At 39.2% G+C, this 16,568-nt stretch overlaps 1 protein-coding gene across 2 annotated transcripts in view; it reads right to left on the bottom strand.

Annotated features, from left to right (window-relative positions):
- Positions 1 to 16,568, bottom strand: part of amotl1 (angiomotin like 1) — a 60,733-nt gene that overhangs the window by 2,165 nt on the left and 42,000 nt on the right. For both annotated transcript variants that reach the window (XM_051665636.1, XM_051665637.1), the window contains 5 exons: positions 13,147 to 13,296; positions 12,705 to 12,895; positions 8,221 to 8,337; positions 7,077 to 7,270; positions 4,067 to 4,441 (listed from right to left, as the gene is read on the bottom strand). In XM_051665636.1, the coding sequence (XP_051521596.1) occupies positions 4,067 to 4,441; positions 7,077 to 7,270; positions 8,221 to 8,337; positions 12,705 to 12,895; positions 13,147 to 13,296 (1,027 nt within the window). The remainder of the gene's footprint in view (positions 1 to 4,066; positions 4,442 to 7,076; positions 7,271 to 8,220; positions 8,338 to 12,704; positions 12,896 to 13,146; positions 13,297 to 16,568) is intronic.

Raw genomic sequence — 16,568 nt, forward strand, 5'->3', positions numbered from 1 at the left:
TTGAGCTAAACTCAGTCTGTGCTTACCCTAATTCAAAACACTGCCCCCAGTGGCCGAAGCTGGAAGTGTTTTTGAAGGTGCAGGCACATGTGAGCTCCAGTTTCTGGGTGAAATGCCCACAGAGGGGCACCAAAAACAAGTTGATTTAGTTGTAAATTAAGTAATACATTGAAGAGGAATGCATATTTTATTAACTCTACCCCCAAACCCCAACCCTAAACTTAACCGTCAGTGAAGTAAAAATGTAATCTTGGAGGCAAAATGCAACTTTTGAATCGCTTGTACATTTTCCATTATTTTGCATGTGTTTTCTGTAAAATAACGTGATATTATTTAACTCTTGGGTCTTTAGTGACACGTGACCTCATTCCACCCTCTTTACATAATTTATTTACCACTTTATTACCTCTTTATTCATTTATAAGTTTTGCTTTTACCTCTTCTTATGAATAGTGTAACAGTAAAAATTTAAAAATGGCAAAATTGCAAAACAATATATTTTAATAATATATAATTACCAAAGGTGTATAGGGTTTTTCTCTATGACAGGATATACATTTCTTTTTTTATTACAAGACAACTGAGTACTATATTAATACAAATAACTACTAAATCATTTTGATTTTCTGTGCAATTTGTGTAAACAATTATCAGCATCCCATCTGCGTGTACGCATACTGTACATACAGTGCAATCAGAAAGTATTCAGACCCATTTTTTTCACATTTTATGTTGCAGCCTTATGCTAAAATGCTTTAAATAAATTTTTTTCACATCAATCTACACTCCATACCCCATAATGACAAAGCAAAAAAAAAAAAAAAAAAAAAAAAAAAAAGATTTTTGATAACAAATTTCTTAAAAATAAATGTATTTTTTATATCACATTGACATAAGTATTCAGACCCTTAACTCAGTACTTAGTTGAAGGACCTTTGGCAGTGATTACAGCCACAACTCTTTTTGGGTATGATGCAACAAGCTTTACACACCTGGATTTGGGGATTTTCTGCCATTCTTCTCTGCAGATCCTCTTAAGCTCTGTCAGATTGGATGGGGACAATCAATTGGTTGACAGCCATTTTCAGGTCTCTCCAGAGATGTTCGATTGGGTTCAAGTCTGGGCTCTGGCTGGGCCACTCAAGGACATTCACAGAGTTGTCCCTAAGCCACTCTTGCGTTGTCTTGGCTGTGTGCTTGGGAATTGTCCTGTTAGAAGTTGAACCTTCAGTCCAGTCTGAGGTCCTGAGTGCTCTGGACCAGGTTTTCATTAAGAATATCTCTGTATTTTGCTGTGTTCAGCTTTCCTTCAACCCTGACCAGTCCCCCAGTCCCTGCCATTGAAAAACATCCCCACAGCATGATGCTACCACCACCATGCTTCACTGTTGGGATGGCATTGCACAGGTGATGAGCAGTGCCTGGTTTCCTCCAGACATGATGCTTGGAATTGAAGCCAAACAGTTCAATCTTCGTTTCAATAGTCTGAGAGTCCTTTAGGTGTTTTTTCCAAATTCCAAGCAGGCTTTCATGTGTATTGCACTGAGGAGAGGCTTCCGTCTGGCCACTCTGCCATAAGATCGGTGGAGTGTTGCAGTGATGGTTGTCCTTCTGCCAGTTTCTCCCTTCTCCACACATGATCTCTGGAGCTCAACCAGAGTGACCATCGGGTTCTTAGTCACCTCTTTCACCAAGGCCCTTCTCCCCCATTTGCTCAGTTTGGCTGGGAGGCCAGCTCTAGGAAAAGTCCTGGTTGTTCCAAACTTCTTCCATTTAAGAATTATGGAGGCCACTGTGCTCTTGGGAACCTTCAATGCAGCCCAATTGTTTTTTTGTAGCCTTCCACAGATCTGTGCTCGACACAATCCTGTCTCTGTGCTCTGCAGGCAGTTCCTTTGACCTCATGGCATGGTTTTTGCTCTGATATGCATTTTCAGCTGTGAGACCTTATATAGACAGATGTGCGCCTTTACAAATCATGTCCAATCAATTGAATTTTCCAAAGGTGGACTCCAATCAAAGTGTAGAAACATCTCAAAGATGATCCAGAAAAATGGGATGCATCTGAGCTAAATTTAAAGTGTCATAGCAAAGGGTCTGAATACTTATGTCAATGTGAGAGTTTTTGTCTTTTTAATAATTTGCATAGTTATCAAACGTCTGGTTTTTGCTTTGTCATAATGGGGTATGGAGTGTGATTGATGTGAACAATTTTTTTTTAAAGCATTTTAGCATAAGGCTGCAACATAACAAAATGTGAAAAAAATAAAATAAAGCAGTCTGAATACTTTCTGAATGCACTGATGCATTATACATGCTAAATATTACTCAAAGGTCCCATTTACACCTTGCTTTAACATGCATTTCATATCCGGATAGTATCTGGATATTCTTTAGCTGGATTGCATTTAAACCTTGCAGTCAAATGCATCTCCACTGTGATCAGATAGAGATCAGATCAAAGTTTTCCATGCAAAATGGAAAAAGCTACTTACATATTACATCAGAGGCTGTGGTAACTGAAAATTCTCAGTCTCTCAGCAAATTGTCCAGCAAATCATTGATGGATAATTCAAATGCTTTCCATCACTTTGACAGTCAGATTTTTTCCTTCATTGAACATTTTTTGGTGGTTGCCAAAGTAAAATTTTGGCTCCCAAAGCAAATGTAAAGGTATTCATCTTACGTTCTGTGCTTTGTAAGTGCTAAATATGCTTCTCATCTGAAACATGTGAGCGAAGTCACACGGGGATTAGAAAACAAGAAAGAGACGCAAGTGAGTGGGGATTTGAGGAAAGAGTTGAGGTATTCCAAGTGTATTTCAAGAACTAGGCTTGGGATCGATGCCTTTTTCACGCATGATTATCGATATATACCTGCATTTTTTCAGATATAAATTTGGCTGCACGTTGCACAATAATCTTTGACTCTCTAAACATATTTCTCAACACAACTTTGGTAAAGTGTGAGCGGCAGGCTTAATTAAAGTGGGTCACACACTGGCGAGTCTGGGGGACAACATGGCACGTTCTAAAATGAAACTATAATTTTATATGAATGTAAGCACACCACCGGCACCGCTCACTGTCTCCAGAGGCTGCTGTCATTTAGCCTACAATGTCTTTTCAGTTACAAGTATGTCTTTTTGTAGTTTGGCAGCTTGAATGAAACATAGTCAAGGATACATACAGACAATTGCATAGTTCATTTTGCGCAGTTACACCAGTTTCATACACTTACCTGTAAACTCATCAACGTCACTTTGTTCACTATTAAAAAAGTACAAAAACCTTCGTAACTTCTGAGAGTATGATGACAAGATATACAACTGCACCGCATCGATGCATCCTGTGTAATGTGGTACAGCCCGAGTCTACTATCAGCGACTGGCTTCAGTAAATGTTATATCACCCTCTTGTGGTATCCAAAAGCTATTACGCCAGTATACATTAAACGGAAAGCTAATACCGATGCCTCAAAAACATATTGGTAAAATAACGTGCTAATCAATAATCAATGTTTTATGACATGCCTATCAAGAACCCAAAACACAACGCTTTAAAAATGGATGACTGTAGCACAACAAATTACGTAGTTGTATCTGGATTACGAAAATGCATTTGCATGTACATCTACTTCGAAAGTGTTCAGAAACCGTCCCTAACCACCTCCGAATGTGGTTTCAGTGATGCGATCACAATGCGTCTTAGGTGCATTTACACCTGGCACTTAATGTGGCCAAGTGCTATCCGACTGCGATCTGATCACCAAAAATGGGGCAAAGGTGGTGCTGTTGTTTAAGTTATTGATTTGTTTCACAAACATTTTGACATTTCTAATTAAAATTATAGCAAGTACACGCAACATCACCTACTAGCCAGTTACTCCAAGGTATAGAGGTAGTTCATCAAAAAAGAAACATTCCATAATCATGCACCCTCATGTTGTTCCAAACCTGTACGACATTCTTTTATTCCGTGGAACACAAAAGGATATGCTAGACAGAATATTAACCTATCATTGAAGAACTCTCTCTCTGAATCTCTTAAATATCTGAATGTCTTACCTTTCATCTCTTGTCTTCTGGTGGATAAAGCTCTAAACGTCTGTTGACTCTGGCCTGTTTGACTGCTGCTGTCTCTGCTGGCTGATTTGGAATGAAGGGACAGGAGAGGAGTGGAGGGAAGAGAGAAAGATGCAGGAGGCTGGATAGAGGTTGAGGAGGGCAAGGGTAACATGGAGGAGGAAGAGGGAGGGATGGAGCGGGGAAGACATGAGGATGAGGTTATTAAAGATGTGCTTGAACCTGACGAAGCCAGGAAGGAAGGAAAAGAGGAGGGCAGAGAGGAGAATGATGGAGAGAGCAGTGAAGAGACAGAGAGTGAAACAGAGGGCAGAGAGGGGAGGATTTGCTCTACTGGGTCTTTTCCCAAGAGTGCACCTGCAAACAAAACACAAGCCATTTAGTAAGACCACAAGTAACACAGGTCATCAAGAAATTTAGAGTATTTTTCCCCTAATAAGCCGCAACCTTGACAAGTGACAGGACATTATATTGATCGATTAGTTTCACACCGGGTAGCCCCACCCACAATGAAATCTCATTTGTCCAAAATCCTGCTCACCATAACTGTATAATAAACATCAAATATGTTCTGAATGGATCTTACTGGAAAATTTGGAATCTTAACATATAGGCTGTGTCTCGTTTGGAAGGCTGCCTGCTAAGTAGGACGAGTCCTTTGAAGGCTGCAGTATACCGAGCGTCCTCCTTTAAACAAGTCTTGTTTAAACGAGATGGCTTTCGTAGGACGAACGAAAACGGAATGTAACATGGTTGCTATGGCAGCACGCCGTGCTTTGAGTGAGAAGGGAACAAAGTCCCTTTGGAAGGGAATGTTTGAGGTAAATTTTAGGAGAGTTATAAAGATGTAAAGAGAAAAGAAAATAGATTTTACAGGTGTACTTTTAGTCTAATACTTTATTTTAATTATATATTAATATAATTATACATATTATATATTCTGCACCCATCTACTGAGGTACTTCAATTTGGGAATTAACATTACTTGCGTTTAAACATCATATTTACGGGCAAATTGGCATATTTTTTTTTTTAGACATTTCCGTTGAAGCAAAGAATTGTGGGTTGTGAGTGCCCACGAAGGATACACCTCACGCATCCTCCAAATTCCCATGAAAGCAGGTCGCATTCGAAGGCTGCATTCGTAGTGTCCTACTCGCTTTTCTGAAACGAGACAGCCTCGTTGACTTATGCGGCCGACGCATCCTTCCAAACCAGACACAGCCATACACTCACTGAGTACTTTATTAGGAACACCTGTACACCTACTTTTATGCAATTATCTAATCAGGCAATCGTGTGGCCTCAGTGCATTGCATAAAATCATGCATACACGAGTCAGGAGCTTCAGATAATATCAACCATCAGAATGGGGAAAAAATATGATCTCAGTGATTTCGACCGTTGCATGATTGTTGTGCTCAGTGAGTGTACATACAAAATTGGTTATTAGTGACTATCCTCACAACAGCATTGACAAAAAAAAGAGAAATGGCACATAATCAGTATTAAAGTTCAAGTGTGTAATTTCTGCATCACTAGTGTCATCAATCGGAATTGCAAAACTACACATTGTTTTCAAACAGCATTTTCAAACACCCCCGTCTGCCGTTGACCAATCAACCCCAAAAGAAAAGCAACGTTTGTTGAAGTTACCTTATTTTGAAACCGTTCTTGGTAACATTTGTGAATAAAACAAAATATACATTTCACGTTTGTATCATAATTGTTCTTTTTAACATACATTTTGATTTATGAGTAATCAATTACTCGTTCTTTTGTGGGTTAGAGTACTCGACTACAAAATTACTCACAAATGCCCATCCCTAAGAGACATTATAGCATAATTTTCTGTGACAGAAACATAAATATAACGTTAGTCTACCTATAAACCTCATGTAAAACTGCTTTGTTTCTTGTTTTTTTTTGTTGTTTTTTTTATGAAAGGGGGGTCCATATCTATCCAATCTATTATCCTATATAATGTATTGTCACATACATTCATCTCCGCAAATTCAATGGTATGATACTCATGGAGATGGTGCTTCAGGTTTGAAGTGTTTCCTGTCTGAGCTGTTACTTTTTGCGACAAACCTTACAAACTGGTAACTGAGAAACATTGATAGTGACTCCTACCCAAACATACCCAATGTTCAACCTCTTTGTTTGGGGAAATAAATGTTCATGCTCCAACATATCTGTGTGCAGTGCTCATGACACACAAGTTTTGCTTTTAAATTGGAGTGAAAGTTTATAGTAAAATGAGGAAGTCACAATTTAAAGATTTATTTTATCACATCAAGTTTATATGATGCTGTGTAAATGTAGCTGATTTTGTCTTAATTGAACTGATTTGAAAAACTTGACTTTATATTCACGCAATACCGTGAATGAGATGTCATCAGTAGGAAAACTGTATTTAAAACCGAGGTATACCGAAAAACGTTACATTCTTAACTGTCACAAATATGTGATGCTATGTGCAAAGCAGTTGAATCAAATACTTTATAAAGAGAGAGTACTGTTTTACACATCTAGGTTTCTGCCAGATAGCATGGTTTATGTGGTCATGTAAACGTATATGCATCATTCTTATGGTTTTTGAAGAGTGCGCATGTGTGTATGTGCTTAAGTGCACGGGGGAATCCCGGAGTATGACGTATGAGGGAAATCTCGCTATTGCAGTGCAATGCCGCGACAGGTCGTGATGGAAAGTTTAGGAAACACAGCTGCAACTGTGGGACATCCTTTACACAATAGTCACAGGAAATTACGTTACTGTGGAGAAAGCTTTTTTTAACTACTTATTTACTCTTCCTTCCTTATTTAGTCATATTATTTCTTCGAAATTCTACTTGTACTCTAAATAAATTTTTCTTTAATAGCAATACTTTTACTCAAATAAGGATTTTCAGTACTTTCCACCACTGTTCAGTGCAATCCAGTCCCAAGTAAACTCAGTGATTGTACAAGTCTGTTGTTGTATACTCACTCGTACTGCCCTTCCAGCTGTGCTGATCTCTTCGATCAGTCTGTGAGGTCTGCCGCGCATGCAGTCCTGTCGCTATAGAAATGGAGGGCACAGAGCGGGCAGGGCGCAGAGGGGCAGGTTCTCGACGGGAACGATGTTGTAGGACTTTAATCATGGCATCTTTCGCCAGCAGCTGAGCATGCAAGTCCTTCATCCTGTAATGACACTATTTAGCGTTGGTAGAACAATAGTAGTAAGTTTTAAACATGAATGCCAATGAACATGCCATTATTTTATATGCCTTTGTTCTTAGAAATACTACTAGACATTGTTTAAAATAATCCACTGAATCGAACTGAATCATGACCAAATTTCAGATATCACAATGCATCATATTATTTAAAAAAGAATCCTAATTCTACCACCACTGGAGTTGCGAGTTCAAATCCAGGGCGTGCTGAGTGACTCCAGCCTGGTCTCCTAAGCAACCAAATTGGCCTGGTTGCTAGGGAGGGTAGAGTCACATGGGATAACCTCCTTGTGGTCGCTATAATGTGGTTCTCGCTCTCGGTGGGGCGCGTGGTGAATTTTGCGTGGTTGCCGTGGAGAATAGCGTGAAGCCTCCACATGCGCTTTGTCTCCGCGGTATCGCGCTTAACAAGCCACGTGATAAGATGCACGGATTGACGGTCTCAGACGCGGAGGAAACTGAGATTCGTCCTCCGCCACCGGGATTGAGGGGAGTCACTACGCCACCACATGGATTTAGCACGCATTGGGAATTGGGCATTCCAAATTGGGGAGAAAAGGGGAGAAAATCAAAATAAGTAATATTCAAAATAAAATAAATAAATAAAGAATCCTAATTAAACACTGTCCGATCAAATATATACACCCCCATAGGTAATTTAATTTTCAGATTAAGGTATTTCACCATAGGACTTTCCAGAAAGAATCAAGCCAGGGTTTGTACAGCATTCTTATCAACCTATTATTGCTCTCTTGATTTTAGTTTTGGGTTAGGACTACTGTATGTTTCTTTGACAAGAAGTTGTTGACAACCATCAAAATACGTTGATCCAGGAACCTGTCATAAATGGCAAAATCATGGTGAATGTACATATGTACTGTATGTGTCTATGAGCATATGTTTATGAGCATTCACCTTTGCTCCATATCCTGGCAGCGGCGACTGCTCTGGGCTCTGTTCTCATCCTCATGCTGCCACAGCGAGCCGTCACTGTAACTGCCACTGCGAGAATGCTGAATTATAGTTGTGTCTCTGAAAACAGATAAACACAATATCAACTTTTACACATTAAACTAATTAAACTGCAGTAAAATGACCTCTTCTATTAACACATGCACTGGCTTTCAGTCTTTTATCTGTATTCAGTGTTAATCTTATCAACGAAATTACTGACCAAAATGTTGATGAAGGGTTTTTTTTAATTATTTTTATTATGACAATTAGAAAATGTTAATCAAATTATATTTATGACAGAAATATAAGAAAAAATAATTCTGCAAGACTCATAGTCATAGAGTCATAGTGTGTTTGGGATTCCCCCACTTGCATGAGCCAAAAGAGCTCAACACCAGTAAACAGAACCACTTTACTAACAGGCATAGGCAGATCATTTGTAAGGCTGTGAATATAGATATCATTAAGGAATTCCGATTGCTGTGCCGGAAAAACGTTGCTTGTAACTGCTGGTCTAGGATCAGTTTTTCCACCCCAAATCCAAATCTTGATAACTTTTGATAAGGGAAAAGCTGACTCTAGATCAGTGGCTGCAGCCAAACTCATCTTACGGTGCATTGCTGCATGCATTAACATTGTCTTCATTTCTGAAATGATTTTACATTTTTAAAACAAATATTAAATTAAAAACAGATTTATTAGATTGTTACCACTAAAAAAAAAAGAGTTCAAGTATGTAAAACGTTCCTTTTATAACTTATCCATGCACGTTTAAAGGGGTCATGAAATGGAGAATCACACTTTTCTTGATATTTAGACATATAAGAGGTAACTTATGTAACAAGGTCTTTGGGTTCTGGGCAAAGGAGGAGTCAGGAGACAGCGAACAGTCAAGGTGAGTGTTTTATTACTCTTTCTCAGTCTTTACTTAAACTCAGAACAAAAGGGCTCTTGGTGGCCAAACAGACACACACAGCTTCAGGTGGTGGCTCTGGTCTCTCTCTCCACTCTGACGCTCTGGCGTGCCTTTTCGGGTCTCCCTTCGCCATCAATATAATGAAAGACAGATGTTAGAGGTAATTACGGCCCAGGTGATGAGCCTTACTGCTCTCCCTCTCCTGCAGACGGACACATGACCACACCCCCCATGCCACACTGTACTATAAAAACATACTGTACATTTCAGAATTCAAAACTTCCTTAGTCTAAAAAGAGCATTTATACTTGCCACTCTGCTGAAACATCTCATTTTGAAATCTGTGTGTTTGTGACGTCACGGGACATTGCTCATTTGTGTTTACACATCCCACAACATGCATCATCGCACCCTTGGCCCAGCCCACTGGAACTCAGTTCGAGAGATCAGGACAGACAGGCCTAGTGTGGCTAATGCCTAGTGGCACAACATGACTCAAGCTCATCTCCTTTGATGTTTTGAGTCAGCGACTGGTCTGCGACAAGAAGTCTCGAATATCACAACGAAAGGTCTTGTGTGCACACTCTTGCGACAGGCCGAGACTAGTCCCAGACGCTGTGACAATTTTCACAACTGCTTGATATCTTGACGTCTTGTCATCATGTGTGCGTACTGTCCCGATGAGTGAAAGATGGACAATGAGCCAATGAGCCAAATAGCCAATGAAATATATATAGAAAGAGAAAGAGGAAGTCAAGGTATTATGAAGCAGAAGACAAAAAATAATTAGAATATAATAAAATGAAACATCACCCACACCTACCTAACCTCTATCTTTATTATTTTCAGCTGTTTTTCTTAAATGTTTCCTTTTTCAAATAGCAAAATGGGCATGAGGCGTTCTTTCAAGTTTGTTGAAAGAGGAGAGCAGGATTTGGATAGCAGGAGATAAAAAATAATTAGAAAATAAAATAAAAAGTCATCCACATCTCCCTATCCGCTGTCTTATTATTTTCAGCTGTTTTTATTATTTTTTTCCCTTTGCAAATGGTGCTTTTTTTTCTTTTTTTTTTTTACATGTATCAAGAATAAACTGCATGAGTTTGTGAATGAATTTCGTTATCTTAATTTTAAGATGCATTTTTGGTGATCCGTTTGAAAAGGGACGATGCTTAAGGCAGCTGAAATGGCCGGTTTTTCGCCGGTTCTGTGTGGATTTCAAAGGAATAATTGTACGATAGGAAATTTAAAAAAAAGCAAATGAATGAATATGTATAATCGAGACACAGAAATGAGCAGCATGCACACTAGAAGCTCAGTTACAGATACTGCACTAAAATAACTCAGAATTCTGCATAATTTTCTAAGTCTTATTAAGGCAAACAATAGGTTTAAGTAAGAAACAACATGAACTCTAAGTCATTTTTCAGTGAAAATCTAAATGTCCACTGCACAATCATGAGCGCTATGAGAGAAACTTGTTCACAAGACTCCACAGAACTGCCTGATATTGACATGCAGTGACACAGATGAGAAGAGCACACATCTGAAGCTCAGGTAATACATGTACTCTACAAAAATAATGGAGAATTCTGCTCCAGTGTCACTTTAGTGCTTAGATTAAATTCTGGGAGTGGGAAGTGTCAAACCGACAAACTGATTAAAAAACAAAATGTATACCTTGAATGCACTGTAAATCGCTTTAGATAAAAGCATCTGCAACATGCTTAAATGTACATGTAAAATGCAAAGGTATCTGGGGAAAACAGTGTGCTGATTTTTTTGCGCCCAGTCACTTTTTTATTTTTTTTCGCTTTATAATCATACAGCAGTACAGTGACGAAATAAGTGATGTATGCAGTCATGAAATCAGAGACCCTTTCATTCAGAGAGCACAACACACTACATGTCAGAGCCTGAACCTCTATTTCCCCACCCTTTTTTAAAGGCTGTAGGTCACAGTGAGGGGGGAATTTCTTGAATATAACAAATTGCCAAATTTCTTGAATATAAATTTCTTTATAAACAGATCATTTAAAATAATCTTTTACATGTTTTACATGTTGAAACATATCCCCAGTGCTGTGAAGGGGTTGATTTGTCCACCTCCAATCATGCCTCTGTACTTGTTTATATATTTTTTATCAATGCTGAAAGTAATTTAGTATGAGATACCTCTCAATTTTGTGACTGTGAGTCTGTCATAATCAGTTTTTATTTAAAATAACTATCCAGTGTAAGATGTCTCCAAATGGATATCAAATGTTCTGAGATTTAAATGCAGATGCATGGAGGATTCGGTTCTCAGAGCATCAAGCGTCCCCTGCAGGAATAAAACTTTGTGTCTCACAAGACACAGTCAGTGGCTGACAACTTGTACAATTTTGATTTGTAGGTCTGTTACCCACACAAAACTTTAATTTGTATTTAGAAAACATTAAATATATCATATGAGCCGGTGACAGGGAGAGCAAGAGACAGACATAGTGGGTGTGGCGTCAAGCCTCGGAGAGGCATTTATTTGAAACAATAATAAACTTAAAAATGTCCAAAAGAGGTAATAAAGTGTCCAAGGGGGAATAGTGTTCATAATGAAGGGGGAATCTGGCATCCTCGCGGTGAATGGGGCTCCATGAAAGGGGCGGGGTAGTGTCCAAAGGATAGCCCAGGCACAGGCTGGGTCAGTCGGCCGCTCACGTTCCCCTCCAAAGTCCACAGCACGTGGGGCGGTGGCGTCACTGGCAGCCTGTCTTCCCAGGCTCGCACCAAGCGTGAGGGGAAGGTGGCCCGGCATCTAGCCCGTCAGCGGCAACGTGAGCAGTTCACCCCTGGCGACTCATTACAATGTCCGGGGGTCTGAAGAACGGGTCCGGCAGCGCATCCACTCGTCCGATGCCTCCCAGCTCTGGTCCTGGGCATGCGAGGATGCCAGTGTGTGCACACATGGAGATTTGAAGTTGGCTCCTCGAGAAGAGGTGTGCACTGCATTTTAAAGACAGTGGTGATGAAGCATCATCCCCATCAGGTGTGCCTCATTCACCGCTGACCAAACAAGGCTTATTAATTATGCACCTCTTCTCGCTCTCCCGCCCAAATCCCGTCGTGAGCCTGGCTGAAGGGCGGCCCTAAGAAACGGGGCGACGATGACGAGCCAGAGGGGCGGATCATTTCGCCACAGAGTCAAACATTAACTCTAATGCTTTTTCTGAATGTTTGATATGATACACAGTGTATAAATATTTAAGAGTAGGCAATGATTATCATTTTCTATTTATCTGTGCATTAATTTGAACTATTATTATGCACTGTGCAATGTGTTGTAATGAAACATTACAACCCCCCCTGCCTTTATTTATGATTCATAAATAAAGTAAATAAAAACTGCAAAATGTTTCCTTTGAGAGGTAAGGATAGGGTTTGGGTTAGGGATAGCCTTTAGATTTTATAATTAGCTTTACATAGAAAGAATTCAAGTCTATTGCATGTCCTCATGTAGTTGGCTGTGTGTGTGTATATACTGTATATTGACCTCTGTGCTGCGGCCGTAGCTGCTGCTTCCATAGCGAAGTGTCTCATTGCACTCTCCTCCAAGTACTTTTGCTCCCAGCGCATCATATCAGCCTCCAATCCCAGAATCCTCTCCTCTCTCTCCCTCAGCAGATCCAACAGTGCAGGGGCACTGGACTCACACACAGCAAGGGGAACACCTACACCAGCACGCTACACACACACACACACACACACACACACACACACACACACACAGTGATTTTTTGGGTAATGTTGGACTGGATAATTGCGGCTTTCCAATATTCAACCCTGCTGCGGTTGACAACACCCTTATGAGGCGCTGAAAGAAACAAACACTGTCATGTATCTCTGGATTGGGCGTGTGTTTTTATATACCTGTTATTACACATAAACAGACTTGGTGCATATAATTCACATTTATTTGTTTTTCATATATGGACCTGTTGAGTTCGCAGTGCCTCCAGTTCTCTCTCCAGGCGGGTACGCAGACGTTTCTCCAGCTGCTCTCGTTTCTCACATGCAACTTGGAGCTGTGCTAGTGCCTGCTGCAACCGCTCCACCCGCTCCACATACATCTGCTTTTTACTCAACTACAGGACACAAACAGAGAGAGAGACAGACAGGGTGAATTTTTTTAGGGAAGACTGATATTGTTTTGTTGGGGTTTTTTTATATTAATTTACTCCTTCAGCCAAACTGTCATTTCATTTTATAGTCAAAGTATGTGACCAGATGTTTGATAAAAGTTCCTATGTAAAGGATAATGTACAGTCAGCCGGTTGTTAAAGGGATAGTTCACCCATAAATCAAAATTCTCTCATCATTTACACATCCTTATGCCATCCCAGGTGTGTATGACTCACTTTCTTCTGCAGAACACAAGTTAAGATTTTTAGAAGAATATTTCTGCTCTGGAGGTCCATACAATCCAAGTAAAATGCTCCTAAAATCACATAGGTCAGCATAAAAGTAATCCATAAGACTCCAGTGGTTAAATCTATGTCTTCAGAAGTGATTTGATAGGTGTAGATGAGAAACAGATCAATATTTTTGACAATTTTTATTTTAAATTCTCCCTCCCTGCTCAGTCAATCTCCACACTAACTTTGACTTTCACATTCTTCTTGTGTTTTTGGTGATTCACATTTTTCATGCATATGCCCCTTACTGGGAAGGCAGAAGAATTTCTAGCTTAAATATTGAACTGTTTCTCACCCACACCAATCATATCGCTTCTGAAGATATTGATTTTAGCACTGGAGTCATATGGATTACTTTTACGCTGACCTGTGTGATTTTTTTGAGCGTCAAAATTTTGGCACCCATTCACTTGCACTGTGAGGACCTACAGAGCTGAGATATTCTTCTGAAAATTTTAATTTGTGTTCTGCAGAAGAAAGTAAGTCATAAACACCTGGGATGACCTGAAGGTGAGTAAATGATGAGATAATTGTAATTTTGGGGTGAAAGATTCCTTTAACGCAAAAATAAACCAGACAGGGTGATCAAAGTTTTATTTTGCGAGAATGTCCGGCTGTTCATTATCCCTTCCATATTAAATTATTAGCTTATTACACGGCTCCCTACCAAATAAATAAATACATGAAATATTAATTTGCATTTAAATTATGTTATTATGTGAGAAGAAAGAAATCACAGAGTCTCTAGAAACAGCTGAATTCTACCTCTGGCTTGAGTCGGAGTTCTGTTGGTGATTATTTTGCTAAAATAACCTTCCGACTGCTCATTATTACTACTTACTAATACTTGCTTTTTGGAGCAATCTATTACCGGCAAAAATCAACGCTGATAGTTGCCGATAGTTTCTTTTTCTTTGTTTTATTTATTCCTTTGTTTTCCTCCATGGCCAGTGCAGGAAGTTTCTACAGTTAGAACTGCTTGGTTTTACAGTATAACAGTGGCCTCTAGAGGTGAAATAAAAACAATCACTGACTCTGCATTTTGGACTCTAGTTGCCTCTCTGCCCATCGCAGTAAGAAAAGACAACATTTTTTAACATTCAGTAAATCGATTTATAAAACTATTGTCTGATTAAACAGTTATCTGCCTTTTCCAACAGCTTAGTTAACTGTATCTGCAAAATCCAATATCAGTTGACCTGCATAGGATTCATAGACAATTGGAAGAGTTTTTGGGGTAGACCTGACCTGCTAAAGAGAGACGGACTCCAACCCTCCAGGGAAGGTGCCGCTCTCCTCTCTAGTAATTTGGCTCATAGTCTTAATAGTGATAGTATTTAACTAACTGGGGCCCAGGTCAGGAAGCAGACAAACTGGCTAATCCAAACGTCTGCTAGCTGCCTTGATACGTCACACAGGTTGCATAAACTACAACACATAGAGACTGTATCAACTAGATATCATATAGAGACTGTGTCTGTTCCCCGAACTACCAAACACAAACCCCTCACTAAATTATTTAGAAGAAATCTGATTAATATAAAACTTGAAAAGAAAAAAATAATTTAAGATGAACATCACATAAAGGTAGGGCTACTAAACATTAGATCTCTTTCAATCAAAACACTAATTGTAAATGAAATTATTACAGATCATGGTTTGGATGCGCTCTGATTGACTGAAACCTGGCTTAAACCGGATGAATATATTAGTTTAAATGAATGTACTCCCCCAGGTTATTGTTATAAACATGAGCCTCGCCTGAAGGGTCGAGGAGGAGGTGTTGCTGCAATTTACAGTGAAGTTTTTGGTGTTGCTCAGAGGACAGGATATAATTTTAAGTCTTTTGAACTAATAATGCTTAATGTAACACCATCAGATATAAATAAAAAATCTCTGTCGTCTTTTGCCCTTGCTACAGTATATAGATCACCCTGGCCTTATTCTGATTTCCTTGGTGAATTTGCAAATTTTCTATCAGATATAGTAGTTACTGTAGATAGAGCTTTAATTGTTGATGACTTCAACATTCACATAGATAATGAAAATGACACATTGGGATCAGCATTTACTGATATTCTCAACTCTGTTGGAGTCAGACAATATGTGACAGGACCAATTCATCGCCATAACCATACACTAGATTTAATTCTGTCATATGGAGTTGATATTGATACTATAGAAATTCTGCCATCAGAGCGATGACATTTCAGATCATTACCTCATCTCTTGTATGCTGCGATCAGCTAATGCTACTCAATCTACAACACGCTATCATTCAGGTAGAACTATTCTTTCGACCACTAAAGATAGCTTCACTAATAATCTTCCAGAATTATCTCATATACTCAGTAAGCCAAAATGTCTAGAAGAACTTGAAGTAATAAAAGAAAATATAAATACAGTCTTCTCTAGCACTCTTGATAGTGTCGCCCCCCTTCGATTAAAGAAAATTAAAGAAAAAAGCCCTGCACCATGATACAATGATCACACTCATGCTCTCGAGAGCAGCTCAGAAAATGGAGCGCAAGTGGAAGGATACTAAATTAGAGGTATTTCATGATGCATGGAAGGATAGTGTCTGTAGCTACAGATAGACACTAAAAGCTGCCAGATCAGCATATTTTAGCAAACTCATAGAAAATAACCACAACAATCCTAGGTGTTTATTCAGTACTGTGGCTAAATTGGTTAGGAATAAAGCATCGACTGAACCAGATATTCCGTCACAGCACAATAGTAATGACTTCATGAATTTCTTTACTGATAAAATAGAAATCATCAGAATTAAAACTTGAATTATGCAATCGTCTGTCAAAGTACCTCAGAAAACGGTGTCTCATAATTTTCCTCACAAGAAACATCAATCCTACGCTGCCATAGGTCATGAAGAGCTAACAAAACTTATCATGTACATGTTAGATCCAATACCAACTAAGCTC

The sequence above is a fragment of the Myxocyprinus asiaticus genome, chromosome 31, assembly GCF_019703515.2.
Source record: "Myxocyprinus asiaticus isolate MX2 ecotype Aquarium Trade chromosome 31, UBuf_Myxa_2, whole genome shotgun sequence".
NCBI lineage: Eukaryota > Metazoa > Chordata > Actinopteri > Cypriniformes > Catostomidae > Myxocyprinus > Myxocyprinus asiaticus.